Source organism: Arachis hypogaea, chromosome 3, assembly GCF_003086295.3.
Source record: "Arachis hypogaea cultivar Tifrunner chromosome 3, arahy.Tifrunner.gnm2.J5K5, whole genome shotgun sequence".
Classification (NCBI taxonomy): Eukaryota; Viridiplantae; Streptophyta; class Magnoliopsida; order Fabales; family Fabaceae; genus Arachis; species Arachis hypogaea.
Window position 1 is genome coordinate 8,946,744 of NC_092038.1, and position 19,803 is coordinate 8,966,546.

Here is a 19,803-nt window from a genome sequence, read left to right on the forward strand (position 1 = left end):
CGGCCCTTCCGTATCTCCCGGCATAAAGTACACCAACTTTGTAGAACAATCTAGCAGAACATGGTTCTTAGATAACCAGTCCAATCCCAAGATAAGATCAAGACCAATCATCGGTAAGCAGATTAAATTATGAACAAAATCACGCTGCTTGAACCTAAAGGAAACTTCCGGGCATCCTAGCCTAGTTACCATGGCTTCATGGGTAGCATTGTACACTCTTAGATCATATCCTAAAGTTACAATCTTCAATCCTAACTCATGGGCTTTCTTAAATGCAATGAATGAATGTGATGCTCCCGAATCAAATAAAGCATTTAAAGTTTGTCCAGCCATTTCACAGTTACCTCGAATAAGTGTCTCAGATCCCTCAGCTCCTATAGCTGAAGTGGTGAACACCCGACCAGTCTGCTGTGTTTTCCCTGCACCTTGTTTTTTCTTCTCCGGGCAGTTTGGGACCTTATGTCCCGCCTTACCACAGAAGTAGCACAAACCCCATCCGGCCATGCGCGGGACTCCCGGATGGTGACTTCCACACCTAGCGCAAGCTTGCTCATTCTGTGGCTGCTTCCCAAACCTTTTTCCTTGGGAGTTGTTGTTGTTGGGCCTCCTAAAAGAGCCTCCCCGCTTGAAAGGCGGACCTCTAGGTGCAAAGCTCTTCTCTCGGTTCCGTGGGAATGATCCCTTGTGACTCCCTCTCTCAGCAGCTGCCTTCTTCACATACTCTTCAGCAACTCCACACTTGTTCACCAACACAATGGAAGTTCTGATCTCTATTGGTCCCTGAGCTCCATTTCCGTCGTTGCCATAGTTGCTCATCTGTTGTCCAAGAGCCTCTGCAGTGGCCCACATAGCCGCAGCCATGTTCCCCAATGCCGCCATAAGGTCTACCGATTTTTTCGAGTTATTCTTCGGCGCACGAGCATTCGTACGACCTCTCACACTACCTCTACCGCGTCCACGAGGCGCCATCTGGTTCCTATACACACCAAACAATCGATATTAAGTTGATCAGTCTCAATATCGGAAGTCTAGTGCTTCAAAGTCCCAAATGCATGCTCATGAACGTTTATGCCAATTATATCAAGCAGATATACTAATAGCACATAACACACACACACACACACAGAGAATGCACAGAAGCATAATCAGTCCATCCCTCAGGCTCTACAGGAATGAACTGCTCTGATACCATAATGTAACACCCTACCATACAGAGTCTTATGCTTAAGTCATAATTCAGAGATGGCAAGGTATTACGACCTCTAAAATAAAAATTTAGTACATATAGTAGTATGAATGATTGATTATAACTAGGAGCCTTTGTAGAAAAAGGGGTAAACAAAAACCATCGCAACTCTAAAGCACAACACTCCGATCGACAACGTAACGAATAAGGATAAACCAACGCGAGAATTATATATATACAAAGAAGTGTCAAAAATAGGAATATCAAGACTCAAGATCCGGCTGCGAAGATAACCGGTCCGAGCATAGCAATATATACATATGATAAAATAAGGAAACCCCAAAGGAAACCCAAAGGGACACAAATACATAAAACCTATTCTCCAAAATCTCCCATAAGAGGAGTCATCACAGTTTGTATTATTTAATGGAGATAAAAGTATCTAAGCAAAACATATAAACCAAAACATAGTCCCCAAGAACAAGGAATCTTCGCAATTCTAGAAGTCTCCAGCATGCCTCAGCGGGAAACCGTACGTCCTGCATCTGAAAACCACAAAATCCGCATGGGTGAGAACCAGAGGTCCCCAGCATGGTAACAGCTTCCACATATATAATACATAATAATGGAGGAAAGCCAAAGGCAATCCTAGAACTTCCTCCAGATAATATCAAAGCTTATAAACAAGCTAAACCATAAAGGGCATCTGACTAAAGATTCTTCAGTCTAACTAATACTTCCCTTTCCAATTCCTTCAAACCTCCCAACCACCAGCAGGAGTATAGTGTAGCAATCACAGTTATATCAAACAAGGAATACACAAATAGGAACAAGTAAAGCATTTAGACAATTAGCAAGTAATGTGCAGTCAAATAGGCAATCTCAAACAATTCATATAGTATGCATATGATGAATGCCTGTCTCTAGTGGCTGCTGATATCATCTGTCGGTTATAGAGCCAACCCGACAAGTCCTGGTAGCTAACCATTGGACTGTCCCTCTGTCACGCATCCCCAACTCGAGTTATACTCGTCATAAACTTGATCATAATCATGATCTATATCCATCACCTTCACTGGTGAATATTTACGGGGGCGAGCTCATCCGGGTCTTTCACAGTGCCCGGCCACACTTATGACATAGGGTCAAAAGAGCTTCGAGTCTCAACCTGGAGCACGTGGTGGCTAGCCACTGCTACTACCCAGGGAAACTCGTATCTCCGATAGTGGAAGTGCAAATCACAATTATCAATAATTCAGCATAAACATGCATGAATTCTCATCCATGGATCAACATCCATATCAGCCATCTGGCTCACGGTTAAATCCATAACCAGCCAATATTCATAGCATACACAGCTATTCCGGCTCACGGTTCAATCCAGAACCAGCCAATATTCATAAACAATTACGGCCCTTCGGCCAATGGCATACAAGCACTTCCACCACCATCCTCCACATCTCACATAATCATCAATGATCCTCATTGATCATTCATTTTCCCTTGCTTCACTCGCAAGTTACCACATTCACTAGCCTTTCTTCTCATAGCTAGACATATCATAATGATTTAAGATATAAGTGGTGAGATCGGAGGCTTAGAAGTATGAGATTTGACTTTTAAAACTCAAAAATCAACTTTGGGATGAAAACAGGTCCACGCGTACGCGCACTCCACGCGCACGCGTGGATGGCCTCAAAAACTCATCGACGCGCAAGCGTCATGCACGCTAACGCGTGGATTAAAAATTTGCCAATCGGCGCGTACGCGTCAACCACGCGTACGCGTGGGTGTTCTCGTGCCCCAGGCACAACACTGGCACAGTTATGGCATAACTCTCTGGAAAATGGCTGGGCATTGGGTGCAGCACAATCGGCGCGCCCGCGTACATCACGCGCACGCGTGGATGGCGCTCTCTGGAAGATCGGCGCATACGCGCCAAGTGCGCCTACGCGCAAGGGGTTATTCTGCTAAAAATTTTCTAAGTTAAAAGCTGCAGAATTCACAGATTTAAACCCCAATCTTCCAACGGACATAACTTCCTCATTTTAAATCGTTTTTCACCCGTTCTTCGAACGGCATGGACTTCCCGGATCCAATTTCATTTCTAAACAGGTTTGACACAAAACAAAGATCCGTAGTCCAAGTTATGTCCCACCAAAGTATGCCCAAAAACCATATTTTCATACAAAACCACAATATGCCATTTTCAAAACAAGCCATTTTGAACTCTTTTCAAAATCAATCAAAACATGCCAATTTCATCCCTTTTCTTTGAAATCAATCAAAATATATCAAATTCAACATCAAGCCTCCTCAACTCACACATTGACACTTTACCACAAATTACAGAATCACTATCTCATCATTTTAACCCACTTCACCCAAGTGGCTCAAACTCAAATATATTGACATATCATATACTCTTACTCATGCCAATTCTCAACAACACCAATTCCAATAGATCATCATTGTACACAATCAACATCATACTCACCATAAACATGGTTCAACCCACAATTCAACCATAACTAATCATCAAGCATATATCACAACATGCATATTTCTCATACCTCATACCACCAAGGCATCATTAATCATCATTACATATATGACCACATCATATATATCAATAATTCAACAACATCAACCATTCAATGCCTATCTTAGGGCCTCTAGCCTAAGTATTTCCTACCACATTACATATTAGATACGGGAAACCGAAACCATACCTTAGCCAATTTTCCCAAGCTCCACCGGAGCACTTCCAAACCACTTATCCACAAGCTCTCAAGGCCTCAAAACCTCCAAGAACAGATTTTTCACCACCAAACCCTTTCCAAGCTTTTCAAAATCACCAATCAAGCTCCAATATCCACACATACACAACCTAAGCCACAACCATCATACCCATACACAACATCTCAAAACCCAAACATCATAAAACAACAAAATACACTAGGGTTGAGAATCTTACCATACCCAAGGTCCAAGGAGACAAGATTAACCTTCTCCTTCAAGAGAGTTGGGTCCTATAACATCAAAGAACCCAAAATCTCAACATTTCACCCATGAAACTCGAAAATAAGGGCTGGAATTTCGAACAGAAACTTGTGGCTTACCTCAAGATTGATTGTATGGGTTTTGTAGAGCTCTCCGCGGTGAACGCGTGACCGCAAACGGAGCGGCAATCGGAGCTCTAGATCAAAAGTTATGGTGGTTTGAAGATCAAGTGAGAGAAAGAAGTTGAGAGAGAGTTCTTCCCTTCCTCTCCACCATTTCAGCGTGTTTGAGTGTGTTGTGAGGAGAGAGAGTGCTGAAAACTAGGGTTTTGGTTTAGTTTAGTTGGGCCAAGGGCCCACTTTGGGTCCGGTTGGCCCAGTTTGGCCCGTTCGGTCCAATCTTGGTCCGATTTCTATAAAATTGGTACCGAAATTCTCGTCTCAATCTCCTCTATCATATTTAGCCACAAAAATCACATTTTGGGCTTTCTAGAATAAATTCTCATTTATGGGTTAATTAGCCGTTAATTAACCGGGTTTTACACTTTGAGTCTTGTGCAATTCTGTTTATTTTAGGTAGCATTTGACTGGATTTGATGGAGAGGAAGCTTGCACAAATGGAAGGAGCACAAGAATTAAAGGAGATGATCAGCGAGAAGCGACACGTGCGCGTGATTTGGAGATTTGTGCAGCGACGCGTGCGCGTACTTGACGCGTACGCGTGACACGCGAAGAAGACCATTGACGTGTACGCGTGACATACGCCACGTGCAGAAAACGCAGAAAACGCTGGGGGTTGTTTCTGGGCCCCATTTTGGCACTCAAGTAAGGCGCAACTCATTGCCAAGTTAGGCGTGGATCCAGTGAAGCAAGTGGTCCCCATCCATCAATTGAAGACTTGCTGATTGCTATAATTAATTCTGATTTAAATTCAAATTTGATTTTAAAATAGGAAAAGATATTATTTTAATTTTAGAAAATAGATTTTTAAATTAATTAGAATTAGATATAAAAAGGAGAAACTTTTCTTCTAGGAGGATTCAATTCCATTCTATGCCAATTTACATTCGGCACTTTACAGTTTACCTGAATCCTTATTTTCTCTTTGAACCATGAGCAACTAAACCTCCACCGTTAAGGTTAGGAGCTCTGTCTATTGTATGGATTGATACTATTATTTTTCTATTTTAATTCATGTTTTGATTTATATTTCAAGAATTATTTTCGTTCTTTATCTTATGAATTTGGGTGGAACGGAAGTATGACCCTCTTTCTAATTGAGTTCTTGTGTAACTTGGAAAAACTCTTTACTTGAACAACAACTTGAAAACAATTTCTCCTAAATTCTAATTATCTGGACTTAACGGGATACGTGACATATAATCCTCTTATATTTGGGTAATTAGGATTTTTGTGGCATAATAACTAGAATTAAACTTCACCCCCTAATTGGAATTAATTGACCAAGGAATTGGCAGTTGATGAATTTTAGAGGAGAATAGAAAGGTCTAAGGAATTAGGGTCTAGTCACATATAGTTTGCCATGAATTAAATCTTGCATGATTAAAATAGTTAGTAAGAAAAGTCAATCCAAAAAATAGATAACTCTGAAACCTTAACTATCTTCTTCATATTGTTTCTCCCAACTTATTTACTTGCCCGTCTTTCTAATATTTTGAATTTATTGTTTATGCTTTTGAATCTTCAAAACCATTTTCTGTTTGTTTGACTAAGCTAATCACTGAATCATTGTTGCTTGATCCATCAATCCTCGTGGGATCGACCCTCACTCACCTGAGGTATTACTTGGTACGACTCGGTGCACTTATCGGTTAGTTTGTGGTTGTAAATTCCGCACCAATATACCAAAGCCGCTTTTGTTGCTCTTTTCCCATCAGAAGAGTTACAATTCAGTCCTAGGGATACAAAAGTCTTTGGTTGAGGAAGATCGAAAGAACCACAAGATTCAAATCCTTCCATCAATTTCTGATTTTTATGAGTAAAGGTACGCTTCCGCATTATGATATATTTTTGGTGATTCAATATGGATGATTTAGGTTAATAAAATAATTTATTCCAACAAGTGGTATCAAAGCCCTTAACGGATTGATTACGTTAATGATTGATTCTAATCTTAACGGATAAAAATTTTTTTGGCACATGAATTTGTTGCACAATTATAATCACGTTTTTTTTTCTTTAAGGTCTGAAAAAGACGCCATTAAGATTTAATTCTTTTTGTGATTTAAATATTTTTTTTAATTGTTACATAAGAAAACTAGTAACAATTTGGATTATTATACCCATCTATTTTATAAAGATATGATTTTGGAATAAATTGATTGAACATTATGCTGCGAAAGTAGCCTCTTTTGTGAAAATTGATTTATTTAAAACATTAGGAATATGGTAATATGTAATTCATGCGAATATTGGTCAGCCCAAAAGAAGGTCTATATTTAGCCAAATTATATACACATATTAATGGTAAATACATGTTTGGGTAACTAATTAAGAATAAAGTAATGCTTATTATTTATGCAGACAATAATCGGCCAAAGAAAGTTTATTGTTTGGTCAAATAATAAGCATCGCACACTTTTGTTTATTTTCTATTAATTATGCGGTTAATAATCGGTCCAAAGGAAGGTTATTGTTTGGCCAATTAATAGAAAATATATGCGGTAATAAATAGGTTGCGAAGTTTAAGTTTCCATGTGCGCATTCAGTCGGTCTAAAGAAAGGCTTAATGTGTGACAGAAATTTTAATAATATTTGATTACTGCAGTGAGAGTATCACTTACAGATAATTTTTCTATCCAAAGATTAAAAATTAATGTTGTTCTAGATATCTCAATATGGATTTTTTCCCATTATTTAACTAATATTTACTACATGTTTCTTTTTTGTTCTAATAAAGAAACTATGGCTTCGACTGCCAATGTTTCTACACAATAACAGTATTCCTATACTGAATAGTTCAAACTTTAAGGTTTAGAAGGATACTGTGGAGATTGTCCTCGGTTATATGGATCTGGATATAGCTCTTCGAGAGGAGAAACCCACTTCCACTCCAGAAAATCTCAATGAGGTTAAAATAGAGAAGTGGGAGAGATCTAATTGAATGAGCATTATGATCATGAAACACTCAATTCCTGAGGTGTTTGGGGCTCAATTACTGAGAATAAAGATGTTGAACAGTTCCTGAAAGATAATGAAAAATTCTTTACTAAGAATGAAAAGGCAGAGGCAAGTAGCCTTTTGAAAAATCTTGTCTCTATGAGGTATAAAGGTAAAAGGAACATAAGGGAGTACATTATGGAAATGTCTCATCTTGCTTTAAAATTGAAAGTACTAAAGTTAGAGTTGTCTGAAGACTTACTGGTGCATTTCATTTTGATCTACCTTCCTACACACTTTGGGCAATTCAAAGTGAGTTGTAACACTCTAAAGGACACTTGGTTCTTAAATGAGCTTATATCTCACTGTGTGCAAGAAGAAGAGAGGCTGCAGCAAGAAAAGATTGAAAGTGCTCACATGGCTTCATCTTCTTAGTATAAAAGAAAGCGTGATACTACTACGGATGTGCCTTCTCAGCAGAAAAAGGCTAAGAAATAGGATCAAGTTTCAACCTGTTTCTTCTGTAAGAAGGTGGGACACATGAAGAAGAATTGTACCAAATATGCCACCTGGCATGTAAAAAGGGGTATAATTCTTACTTTCGTTTGTTCTGAGGTTAATTTAAGTTATGCACCTGTTGATACTTGGTGGGTAGATTCCGCTGCTACTACTCATGTAAGTGTTACTATGCAGGATTGTCTATGGAGCCAACCACCAAGTGATGTTGAAAGATACATCTATGTGGCAGACGGCAATATAGTTGCAATCGAAGCTATAGGAACCTTTAGATTATGTTCCACGAGTGGATTTTACTTGGATTTATTTTATGCGCCGTCATTTGGACAGAATTTAGTTTCTATTTTTTGTTTAGACAAATCAGGTTATTTTTTATTCGGAAACAATAAAGTCAGTCTCTTTTATAATTTGAATAATATTCACTCTGGTTGTTTGGTGGATAATCTATATAGGTTTGATTTGAATTCCTATAATAATGAAATATTGCAAATAGGTACAAAATGAAAACTAGATGAGCATCATTATGGTACAAACACCTAGGTCACATATCTAAACAGAGAATTTAGAGACTCGTGTCAAATGGAATTCTTAGACCCTTAAATTTGGCGGACTTTGAAGTTTGCATTGAGTGCATAAAGGAGAAAAAGACAAACGAAAGGAAATTAGGTGCCGAGAGAGCTAAAGAGGTCTTAGAACTAATACATACCGATATATGTGGCCCATTCCCTACTGTCTCTTGGAATGGACAACGGTACTTTATTACGTTCATAGATGATTACTCTCATTACGGGTATCTATATTTAATTCATGAAGAGTAGCAAGCCTTGGATGTTTTCAAGTCTTTCAAAGCTGAAGTTGAATTTCAACTTGGAAAGAAAATTAAAGTTGTCAAATCTGATCATAGTGGTAAATACTACAGAAGATTTGATAGTTCAAGTGAGAAACGTTTCAGGCCTTTTGCTCTTTTCCTAGAGGAGTGTGGTATTATTTCGCAATACACCATGTCAGGCAAACCTAGCATGAATGATGTTGCAGAGCGAAGAAACCGAACTCTTAAGGACATTGTGAGAAGTATGATTAGTCATTCTTCCTTGCCTGAATCACTTTGGAGAGAAGCCTTAAAGACCGCAGTGTACATCCTTAATAGGGTGCCAAGCAAAACAGTTAACAAAACCCCTTATAAAATTTAGACTGGGAAAAGACCTAGTATATAGCATTTGCATATTTTGGGATGTCCAGCTGAGGCGTGACCTTATAGGCCGCATGAATGAAAATTGGACTCAAGGACAATTAGTTGCTACTTTATTGGTTACGCTGAGCGTTCATGGGGGTACAAGTTTTACAATCCTATATCAAGGTCTATTTTTTGAAACGGGAAATGCAAGATTTCCTGAGGATGTTGAGTTTGAGGGGGAAGGAAATATTAAGAATGTTGCTTTTGATGAGGATTTTGTAGCTGACAATGATCAGGTCCTTGTGCCTATTATTGTTCAAGAAACAGATATAGTACAAGAGCACAATGAGAATCCTACTGTAGATTCAGTTACAGTACAGAAAAATAATGAGAATCCTCCTTAATCTCAACGCATACAGCAAGCTCAACAATCTCAAGAAGTTTCATTAAGGAGATCCAACAGAGAAAGAAGAAAATCCATCTATGGTCTCAAATAAGCTTCCTGTCAATGGTATCACAAGTTTAATCAAGTCATTACCTCATATGGTTTTGAGGTAAATATTATAGATAAATGTGTATATCGCAAGTTCAGTGGGAGTAAATACATATTTTTTGTATTATATGTTGATGACATTCTACTTGCCAGTAACGATGTAGGCTTGTCGCATGAAACTAAGAAATTTCTATCAAACAAATTCGAAATGAAAAATCTTGGTGATACCCCTTTTGTATTAGGAATCGAGATACTAAGAGATCGCTCTCAAGGTATTCTTGGATTATCACAAAAGAACTATATCAAAAAAGATTTTAAGTAGATATGTCATGGAAAGTTGTAGACCAATGGACATACCCGTAGCTAAAGGAGACAAGTTTAGTGTAACACCCTAATTACCCTAAGCTTTACCTCACATCGTAAAGCAAAGGTTAATCAGAGATTACGATAGTTCTAAGCTCATACATATAATATATAGAAAGAATTAATATAAATTAGAAGCCCGATGAAGGATATAGCTCAAAACAGGATTTGAAAAACACAAAATGTACTAACGATGCTACTAACTTAAAACACAAGATTTAGATAAGATATATCAAAATATAATAGTATAATATCATAAGAATCTAGCCACAGCTCACACAGTTTAAGCCGGCTAGCCATATACAGACCATATATGAAACCAGACAGTAAAACAGCTTATACAAGTTTTGTTCTCTCAATACAAACCTCTAAGCAAAACAAAAACATAAAGTGAGAGATGTATAAACAAAAAAAATAAAAAAGACTCCAAAGGTATCTGGATCCTCCGCTTCTGTCACCATCCAAGAAACTCACCGAGGTGGGTTGCAACCTGCATCTGAAAAATACAACAGAAATATGGTATGAGAATCGGAGGTTCTCAGTATGGTAACAGTGCCCAGTAATGTAGGATATAAGACCTCGAGACGCCAAAGGCAATCCTAGACTTCATATCCATTACAAGATCTCATCTTAAGGCATACTAAAACAATAAAGCATACATATAAACCTCAATATAAATTAAAACATTAGCAATATAAAAAGGGTAATCTAACTTAAGGGATATTCTATTCTAACAATCTCCGCTGTCCCACAACCTTCACCAACTTATCCTCTACGTGATCCCATTGCCACCGCCTTCCGAGCCTCCTCAATCCCAATAGAAATCACAATTAATTACAATGCAAGTAAAATACAAGTAGAAGCATATAATACAATTAGTTCAAGTAAGCAAATAGGCATGTTATTCAATTAGGCATACAATTACAAGTTGGCAAAGCAAACAAGCAGATAAAAAATGCACATGATGAATGCCTGTCCTATTGGCTGTGATATCACATTGTTGGTTCAACTACCAACTCTACACATCTCCATAGAGATGTCGCCCTTCGGAATCATTATTGGGAACCCCCGAGATATAGTGCTCGGATCACTGTTCAGGGTTTTGTGCCTGCACACTCTATTGATCCGAAGGGATGCGAGCGGGATACTCTTGCCTCAGACCTCACATCTCAACGTAAGCGGGATTTAACCACCGTCCTTACGCCGCCGCTGCTACCTCGACAGGCGAGACCCAACCGCTGTCCTTGCTGGGCGCATAACGTCTCATAATCTCAATAGCCACTACCTCGACAAGCGGGATCCAACCACCGTCCTTGCTGGGCGCATAATGTATCATAATCTCAGTATGAATCAGCACTTTAGTGGTTTTCAGAAACATTTTCAACATACATGGATCCATTATCTCATTCAGAGTCCTCGACTCATCTCAACCACTGTCCATTCACAATTCAGTTCCGAACTCAACAGTTCATCAGTTTCATTTTCACATACCAGTCTACCTTCACCCGCCATCAAACCATCCCCAATACACCCGAAATCTAATCCTCCGTTTTTTAATTATCATATTAATACCAACTAAAACCCTTAGTTTTTTCCCAAGTTCTCATACTCAAAATCAAGTCCAAAAGCTTTAAAATGGTGTTATAGAAGCATACAATCTTGTTGGGAAGGTGAATTAGTTGAAAACAAAGTTTAAATTTGAGAAACAGGGAGTGTGCGTACGCACAAGGGTGTGTGCGCGCACGCCCAGGAGAAGTTTTTAAAGGTGTGCGTACGCATAAAGGTGTGTGTACGCATAAAGGTGTGCGTACGCGCAGGTACCAAAATTCATAAGGTCTGTTCACTCGCACAACCTGTGCTAGCGCCCTCAACAGACTGGCCTTCCCAACGTGTGAGTGCGTACAAGGCTGTGCATACGCACAGGTTACAAATCCTCATTGGTATGTGCGCGCACAAGCTGTGCTAGCACTGTAAACAGATTGCCTGCCTCTGCATGTGCATATGTACAGGTCTGTGCGTGCGCACAGGTTAACATTTTTTGCAGAGATGTGCGTGCGGACATACCAGATATCACAAAATTCTGCAACTTTGCAGAATTTCAGATTTTTACACCAATCTTTGAATGATCATAACTTTCTCTACAAAACCCAATTCTTACAAACTTTGTATCAAATTGAAGGGTTTTTAATAAGCTTTAATTTCAAACAAATTCCAATCAATTTTGACAACTGAGGCATAAGTTATGATCAGACAAAGTTCACCAAAAATCAACTTTTACCAAAAGTTCACCAATAACCAATTTCTCAATTTTTCACAACTTAAACCAACCAAAACCAAATAAAGCCATTTCAAACTCCATTTTTCACCAAGTTCTACCCTCTTGGGTCACAATTCACATTCGATACCAACCTTCCATCACACTTCATCATTTTCAATCTCAATATCAACATATAATAATTACAAACAATTCTCCACCAACAAATTCACCATCCATCATTCGATCACTATCAATTTTCATCTTTAAACTCATTCATGCTCTACATCAATGATCAACAATAATCATTCATCCAAAATTCATCATACATCATAATCTCAACATCATATTTAACAACATAGATAATAGCAATTCATCACACCTCATTCAACCAACCAACATCAACAACCATATTAATTCAATCCCTATCCTATGGGTCTCTAGCCTAAGTATCCAAGAATATTATATACTACACAGAGGAAATCGAAATCATATTTTGGCCGATTTCCAATATGTACCAAAACCCCGATGGAGCACAAGCAAGCTTTCAATCACCAACCAACCACCAATCTCACCTTCAAAACTCCAAATCAACTCCAACAAGTGCAAGAACTTAACTAAAACCATATAAATTACCATAAATCAACACCTAGGGTTTCCAAATACACAAATTCACAAAGTAAAGAGTTTCTTTACCTTTTTCGATGGTGTTTGGGGCACAAACCACCAATAGCCCAACCTTAAAGACCACTTAATCAATTAAAACACAAAAATTTACTCAAAACTAAAACATAAATTTTCGAAATTCTTAGGGCAGTAAACTGGACAGAGATGATTGAAAAGCTTACCACAATACCTAGCTAGAAATGACGGGTTCAGCGAGAGCTTTGAGTAGCAGCTGACGGCACACGAATCGGATCACCGTAGCTCAAGTTATGGTCACCGGAAGAGAGGAGTGAATAGTGACAATAGTGGAAAGCTCTCACCTCTCTCCTCACTTCAGCTGCTATTGTGTTTATGTTATGAGGATGAATGTGGCTGAAATGGGTTCATTTAAGTATATTTATATGTTGGGCTTGGGCCTAACTTGGGTCCGGTCCAACCTATTAGTGTTTTTGTCCGGTTTGGTCCAATTTTGGGCCAAACCTTTTAAATTAGTGCTCGATTTTCAATTTTAAATATTTTTCTAAGGTTTTCCACTGTTTTTAATTATTCTTGCACAATACCAAACAAACTTAAGTCGGTACTGTCAGTTAATTTACCGGTACGCATTTTTACGTAATTTTTTGAAGAAAATTACATTTTCCAACTCAGAAAAATCTACTGAGTTCAAATATCATATTTATATTTTCTAATTAATATTCTAAAATTTTGAACCTATTTTGGGCAATTAAATTATTATTATTTTACGTTAATTAATCAGTTAATTAATTTGCGATTCTTACATTTAGTCTCAAGCAATGCCCCAAAATGATCTTGAGAAGACAGCAATGCATGATAAACCTTATGCATCAGCACTGGAGAATTTAATGTATACTCAAATCTGTAGACATTCTGATATATCATTTATAGTTGGAGTGTTGGGTAGATACTTGAGCAATTTGGGCATAGATCATTGGATAGTTGTTAAACGAGTAATGTGTTCTCTAAAGAGAACAAAGGATTACATGCTTACTTATCGGAGATCAGAAAATTTGGAGATCATTGGATACTCTGATTCTAATTTCATGGCATATGGTTGCGAAACTTTGTCACTGAGTTTCGTATAGTAGATGACATTGAAAGGTCATTAAAGATATTTTGTAACAATAAATCAGCAGTACTATACTCCAACAACAATAAGAGTTTGACAAAATTGAAGCATGCAAACATTAAGTTCTTAGTTGTCAAGAAGAAAATTTAAGAAAAACAGATTTTCATAAGACATATAGGAACAGAGATGCTAGCAAACTCATTAACCAAGGAATTGATCCCTAAAGTCTTTCATGAGCACACTGTTCGGATGGGTGTCAATATTTGTGATGTCTTAGTTTAGTGGGAGTTTATTTTATTCTATATGTCCTATGACAGATAATTGAATTATTTTTTCTGCAGAATTAAGTTGATGGTTTATTTCATGTTATGTGAAATGTTCATTTTGCAATATTTGTTTTGTATTTGATCTCTATAAAGTTTTAAAGTTGGACCAACTGGAAATAGACATGTATGAGATCATTTGGCATATAATTTTCATATTACTCATCCAAAATTTGATCTTTGTCGTTAAGTATATTAGGATGGTGATTATTGTGGTTTAGTCACGACATTAATGTGATGAAAGTTGCGGTGATTCCAGATCTAATATGTGAGACAGACCAGATTGTTAAAGTAATGAGAGAAATAGCATTCAGATGCGTGCATAAAATTTATAAGATGTGATTATGTCAAGAAAGAAAATATGTATAGTCCAAATGGGAGATTGTTAGGTAATTATTTTAATTTCCTAATTTGTTTGTGGGCAATACATATATTAATTATAATCACAAATTATCCTATTTCAAATTAAATGACTTATATAATGGTGATCTCATTTATTGTTTTAAATGCTAAATTGAATAAGTCATTGTTACTTTTGATTTGAAATTAAATGAGAATAAAACCAGATATCATCTTTTGTTCTTTAGATAATTATCTTTTGGATATTAGATATATTATCTTTTGGACCTTAAATACTATTTTTATTTAGATTTTAGGATTTAATGAGTGCCATGCTCAAATATAAATAGTGCCTTCAAGTTTGGATGCCCAACATATACCAAAACCGCCTTTGTCGCTCTTTCCCCATCAGAAGAGTTACAATTTAATCCTAGGGATACGGAAGACTTTGGTTAAAGAAAATCGAAAGAATCACAAGATCCAAATTCTTCCATCAATTTCTGATTTCTATGAGTAAATACGCTTTCGTATTATAATATATTTTTGGTGATTCAATACGAATGATTTGAGTTAATAAAATAATTTATTCCAACAAAAACTACATTAAAGATATATGATATAATCCTAGCACTTACATAGTTACACATCTTAAAGTGAAACCGAAATGATCATTAGAGTCTATTGTAAGTACCATTTTCCATTCGCCTCAAGAATCATGGTTAACTGAAAGTCTTCGTCTCTATCTAAAAAATCATTCCTAGTATTTACTAACACAAATATAGGTTTTTGTTTTAGAAAGATAGGTGAAGAAGCATAAATCTCTAACTTTGAGTGGTAAATCTTACAAAACCTAGACAGAAAAAAACTTTTATTCATAGAAAACCAAATGATATTTATAGATAGAAAGCGTAATATATATTCGATTACAAAAAATCTTTGTAATTAAAAATAGAGATCATTATGAGTTTATTTTGTTTCTAAATCTACATAGATATACTACACTATAATTAAATATCTTTTCTTCTTCAAACAAATTTGACTATTTTCCAAATTTGCAAAAACTTTTTAGTTTATTTTTTTGGTCAAACATATTAGAAAACTGGCAATCCAAACTTAGTCACACTACACACTCACACACAAAATATTTTAAAAATTCTTCATCTCATCTCAACTAAATTTTAAACCTGAGTATAATTATTCACGAGGCGAATGAATTACCGTTGTGCCAGTTCTTAGTTTGATAGTTTCCAATTGGAACTCTCTTTTCTTTTGGGTATTAATTCGAAGTTTCGAACTCTAACTATAAAGAAAACTCTTCAAAGTTTCACCCCAACTTTCAGGAAGCTATCTCCCGTTGGCTAACTTGGTACCAAGCTGTTTGGTCATGCTAGGAAGCCCAATTATAAGTGAACAAGCCCACAAGCAAAAATTACAAAGACAAGAAAAAGTTAGCAGTGGCACAGACAAAGAGATCAAAATAAAAATAAGCACAGATAATTACCAAAAAATTAAAGTACAAACAAAAAATCAAAAATAAAAATAAAAATAAAAAATTAAATTGAGTTGATCTAGTGATTAATTTACTAGTTTGATTAAGTAAGTATTGGGAGTTCAGCCTTATACATGTAGAAATTCATTAGCTAACAACAAATCCTTAAATAGAATTCACTACTACTATAAATTAATCTTTAATTTGTTGTAATAAAAAAAATAAAAAGAAGAAGAAAAAGGTGGTTCCCAGTTACAGGGTGACAGGGTAGTAACCTTAACACGTATTCTCGTCAGACTGAGAGACTCAGATCATCATCTTTCAACCGCGAACACCCAAAGCCAAAATCTCTGCTTCTACCCTCTTCTCTTTTCGCCTCGCATCTGGTTCGTTCCCCCTTCTCCACCTTTTTTCTTTTTATTCTAAATTCCTCCAATTTTACTCCTTTCGTTTCTGATCTTCCTTATGTTTTCGATCCTGTAGAATCATATTGCTTATGCTGTTTCTCATGCACTATGTTTATATGATTCCCAATTACCATTGTAGGGTTTCCAATTTGAAACCAATTTTGTCTCTATTCTGATCTTAACTTACTGGTTTTGGAATTTGGATCTCTATAATAAATATCCACCTTACACTATTTCTCCACTGTTGCAGTTATAACCACCTCTCTGCTTCAATTAATTATTGAAAGTAATAGTCTCTTTATCCCGCGTTCTTAAGTTTTCGATTTCGGTTTCTATTTCATGCTGCGCACTCCACTTCAATCTTTTTGTTCCATGGAATTGAATATTGAAATGTGAAACCACTAGCTTGTAGATATTCCAATATAGCTTAGCTGGCAGAGAAGCCTCTGTAATTCATAGTTAGTTACCTTATTTGAGAAGTAGCCAGGCTCAATTGAAGGCCATTCAGGTTTTCATTAAATAAAGACACTGAATTTATATGGTTATCAAGCTCTCCAATGAGTACATATCTCTTCCCCTGTTTTCTTTTGTGTTCCACTTCAGCTTTTCCCCTCAATAACAAAGCCAAATTCTTTTACATTACGTTGCTTAACAGGAATTGACTTTTATTTCCTGGAACAGAAATGGGAAAAACACTTCATGTTCTTTCTTTCTTTTTTTGGGTGGCAGTTATACTATTCTAATCCTAATATTTTATACATGTGATGAATCTGAAATTCTGCTGAATGTGCAGTAATAGCAAGTATTCAATGGCCTTTATCATTGTTGTAGAGTAAATGGAAGGAGAAGTGGTTGCACGACTGTTCCAAGGATATCAGATATTTGCTGGCGATTAAGTTATTTCTTCTTGAACAAAAACCTCAATGGTAGCCCCAAAATTTTCTACTAAGCCAAAAATATGCTACAGGCCCATTCGACCATCTGACTTAGAGACTTTAGAGCATATCCATACGAAACTGTTTCCCATCAGGTCAGATAATGAAAAATTGAAAATGTTTCAGTGTTTTAGGTATGTGCCCATGAAATTGTGTTACTTAGAAGTCTTGTCAATTTTTCAGGTATGAAGCTACTTTCTTCCACGATGTGGTAAATGGATGTGACATTGTGTCATGGGGAGTTGTAGACTCTAATCGACCAGATGGCCGGTGTGATGAGCTCATTGGATTTGTGACAGCACGGGTTGTTTTTGCGAAAGAAAGCGAGGTTGGTCTTTGTATTTGATTTCTCCAAACAGATTTAATAAGTTTTGCGCATCTGTGCCTGCTTGAATTTTAGACTGAAAGAAAAGCTGTGAGTTTTAAGTCTTCTAACCTGTGTTAAAGCATCATTCATTTGTAAAGTATGAATCTTTATTGCTTTGATGAATTATTTGGTGATTTTAAAGGATATATTTTATATAGCAAACTGTTAATTGAAAAGTTATTTAGGATGCATTAATAGTCTTAAAAAGCAAATATCAGTTGCAGTTCATGCTATGGCTACAAACCAACTAACCAAGGCAAACATGATGAGAAAGTTTAGTGCTTAAAGTCTGTAATCTGATTCAATAAATTGTTTTGATTTTCCAAAATAATCAAGACAAACATGATCTTATACTAGTTTTTAATATTCACAATCTGATTAAGTTGTTTTGTTATTTTGTTAGTTTTCTACTGCTAACTTCTGTTGGATAATGGCTTGATAAAATTGACTTCACAAGAAATATACAAATTGTCTCCTAGGATAGGCCCTTTTTAGCATACAAAATTTTTATTGCCTTCACTTACTGATAATTGTGAATCTTTACTGATTAATCTTATTCCTGTAGATAGTGGATCTGCTTGGATATGACTCGGCCAAATCAGATCAAACTTTAGTTTACATTCTGACGCTTGGAGTAGTGGATACTTATAGGAATCTTGGAATAGGTAGGAGTTTGTATCTTTTTCAATATTGGATTTCTGCATGTATAATTGGTAGTTTAGCAGTCTAATTTATGCCCCATCTGCAGCATCTTCTCTGATTAAGGAGGTCATAAAATATGCTTCAAGCATTCCAACATGCCGAGCTGTTTATTTGCACGTAATTTCTTACAACAACCCTGCAATCTTTTTGTACAAGAAAATGTCTTTCAAGTGCATAAGGAGGCTGCAGGGATTTTATTTAATCAATGGCCAACATTATGATTCATACTTGTTCATGTACTATGTAAATGGGGGACGATCTCCTTGCTCACCATTGTAAGTACAAAACACCTTCTTTTCCTTGACTCGTTGGCACTAAATCAATATTTTGGAAAACTAACCAGATGTTGAACCAGTAAAAGCTTTTGTTTCATGATCCAATTGGTTCAACCAGCTAAATTAGTAATTGAACAGTTATTATATATCCTGGTTGAACAAAAAAAAAAAACTACTTGAACCGAGAACAAGAATGGTTCACACTGTAATCGGTTTAAAACATTGCATTACACATTTTTTAATTAACCTTTTAAAAGATAATGTATGATTTTTGCACCTTTACTATTCATTTGGATTTGAGACATGAGTTCTTCTTAAACCTTTTTTTGCCCAATCAAATTAGGTAACCAATAAGGGTCTTCTTTATTGATATGTACATCTTATTATTTTGTGACAAATATTTCGTTTCTATGATAAAAAAATTGTTGTTTTTAACTCATATCATGTGGCACATAATGAAACACTACCTTAATTGGATTTCGATCCAATGTACAAATTGCAAGCGCCTTTTGTATTTCGCGGACATGCATATCTTTTTTGCACTTCTATTTAAACACAAGTAAAATCGCCTCAAGAATTGTAATTCCAACTTCTCATTTCAGAGAGCTACTTGCCGCAATAGTAAGTTACTTGAGGAGCGGCTTTAAGTTGATGGCTGCAAGGCTGTGCAAGAGTGACGACAGGAAGATCTCAAAGTGGGCAAAGTGTAAAGAAAGCCATTCTCTTGTGTCCCCAACACATAACAAGAGAAACCTAGCAGTGGAGTGTACTGGATACGATGTTGTTTAATCCTATATTTATTTATTTATTGTTTCTTTTTTAGTCTTTACCCTTTCTACTATTACCTGTATCATTCAACTCTACTCTTGATTGCCTCCAGAAAAGGTTATATTGAAACCAAATAATACCTATTGTAACTACCACATGCTTAATAAACTTCCCATCTCCTGTAGAAGTTTTTACTGTTTGTGCAACCTATGTGATATTGTTGACCATTTTGACAATGATAAATTGCTTTGAGTTTCCATAAACCTAAATAGTATTGTACACAACACACTCTGATTTGTAAAGACATACACTAACAATTGAGGTTAAATGATATCAT

General features: G+C 36.4%; 1 protein-coding gene across 4 annotated transcripts; it reads left to right on the plus strand.

Annotated features, from left to right (window-relative positions):
- Positions 1 to 16,207: 16,207 nt before the first annotated feature.
- On the plus strand, positions 16,208 to 19,729 carry LOC112789319 (histone acetyltransferase MCC1). 4 transcript variants are annotated; one of them, XM_029295854.2, is made up of 7 exons: positions 16,268 to 16,398; positions 16,670 to 16,705; positions 17,213 to 17,449; positions 17,538 to 17,682; positions 18,287 to 18,386; positions 18,470 to 18,698; positions 19,301 to 19,729. In XM_029295854.2, exons 3-7 carry the CDS (start codon positions 17,343 to 17,345, stop codon positions 19,485 to 19,487), a joined length of 768 nt encoding a protein of 255 aa, XP_029151687.1. In that variant the 5' UTR covers positions 16,268 to 16,398; positions 16,670 to 16,705; positions 17,213 to 17,342; the 3' UTR covers positions 19,488 to 19,729. The 4 variants fall into 4 exon arrangements, with proteins under 4 accessions (XP_025686949.1, XP_029151688.1, XP_029151687.1 ...); XM_072232330.1 differs by having other exon boundaries at positions 16,282 to 16,398; positions 17,251 to 17,449; XM_025831164.3 differs by lacking the exon at positions 16,670 to 16,705 and having other exon boundaries at positions 16,208 to 16,398.
- The last annotated feature ends 74 nt before the right edge of the window (positions 19,730 to 19,803 follow it).

What these genes read in the sequence shown, in the direction of transcription:
- LOC112789319 (XM_025831164.3), top strand. Translation starts at nt 17,343, where the DNA reads ATGGTAGCCCCAAAATTTTCTACTAAGCCAAAAATATGCTACAGGCCC. An exon ending in TTTTTGCGAAAGAAAGCGAG is followed by an intron (nt 17,683 to 18,286) that starts GTTGGTCTTTGT and finishes TTATTCCTGTAG; the next exon opens with ATAGTGGATCTGCTTGGATA. An exon ending in CGATCTCCTTGCTCACCATT is followed by an intron (nt 18,699 to 19,300) that starts GTAAGTACAAAA and finishes TTCTCATTTCAG; the next exon opens with AGAGCTACTTGCCGCAATAG.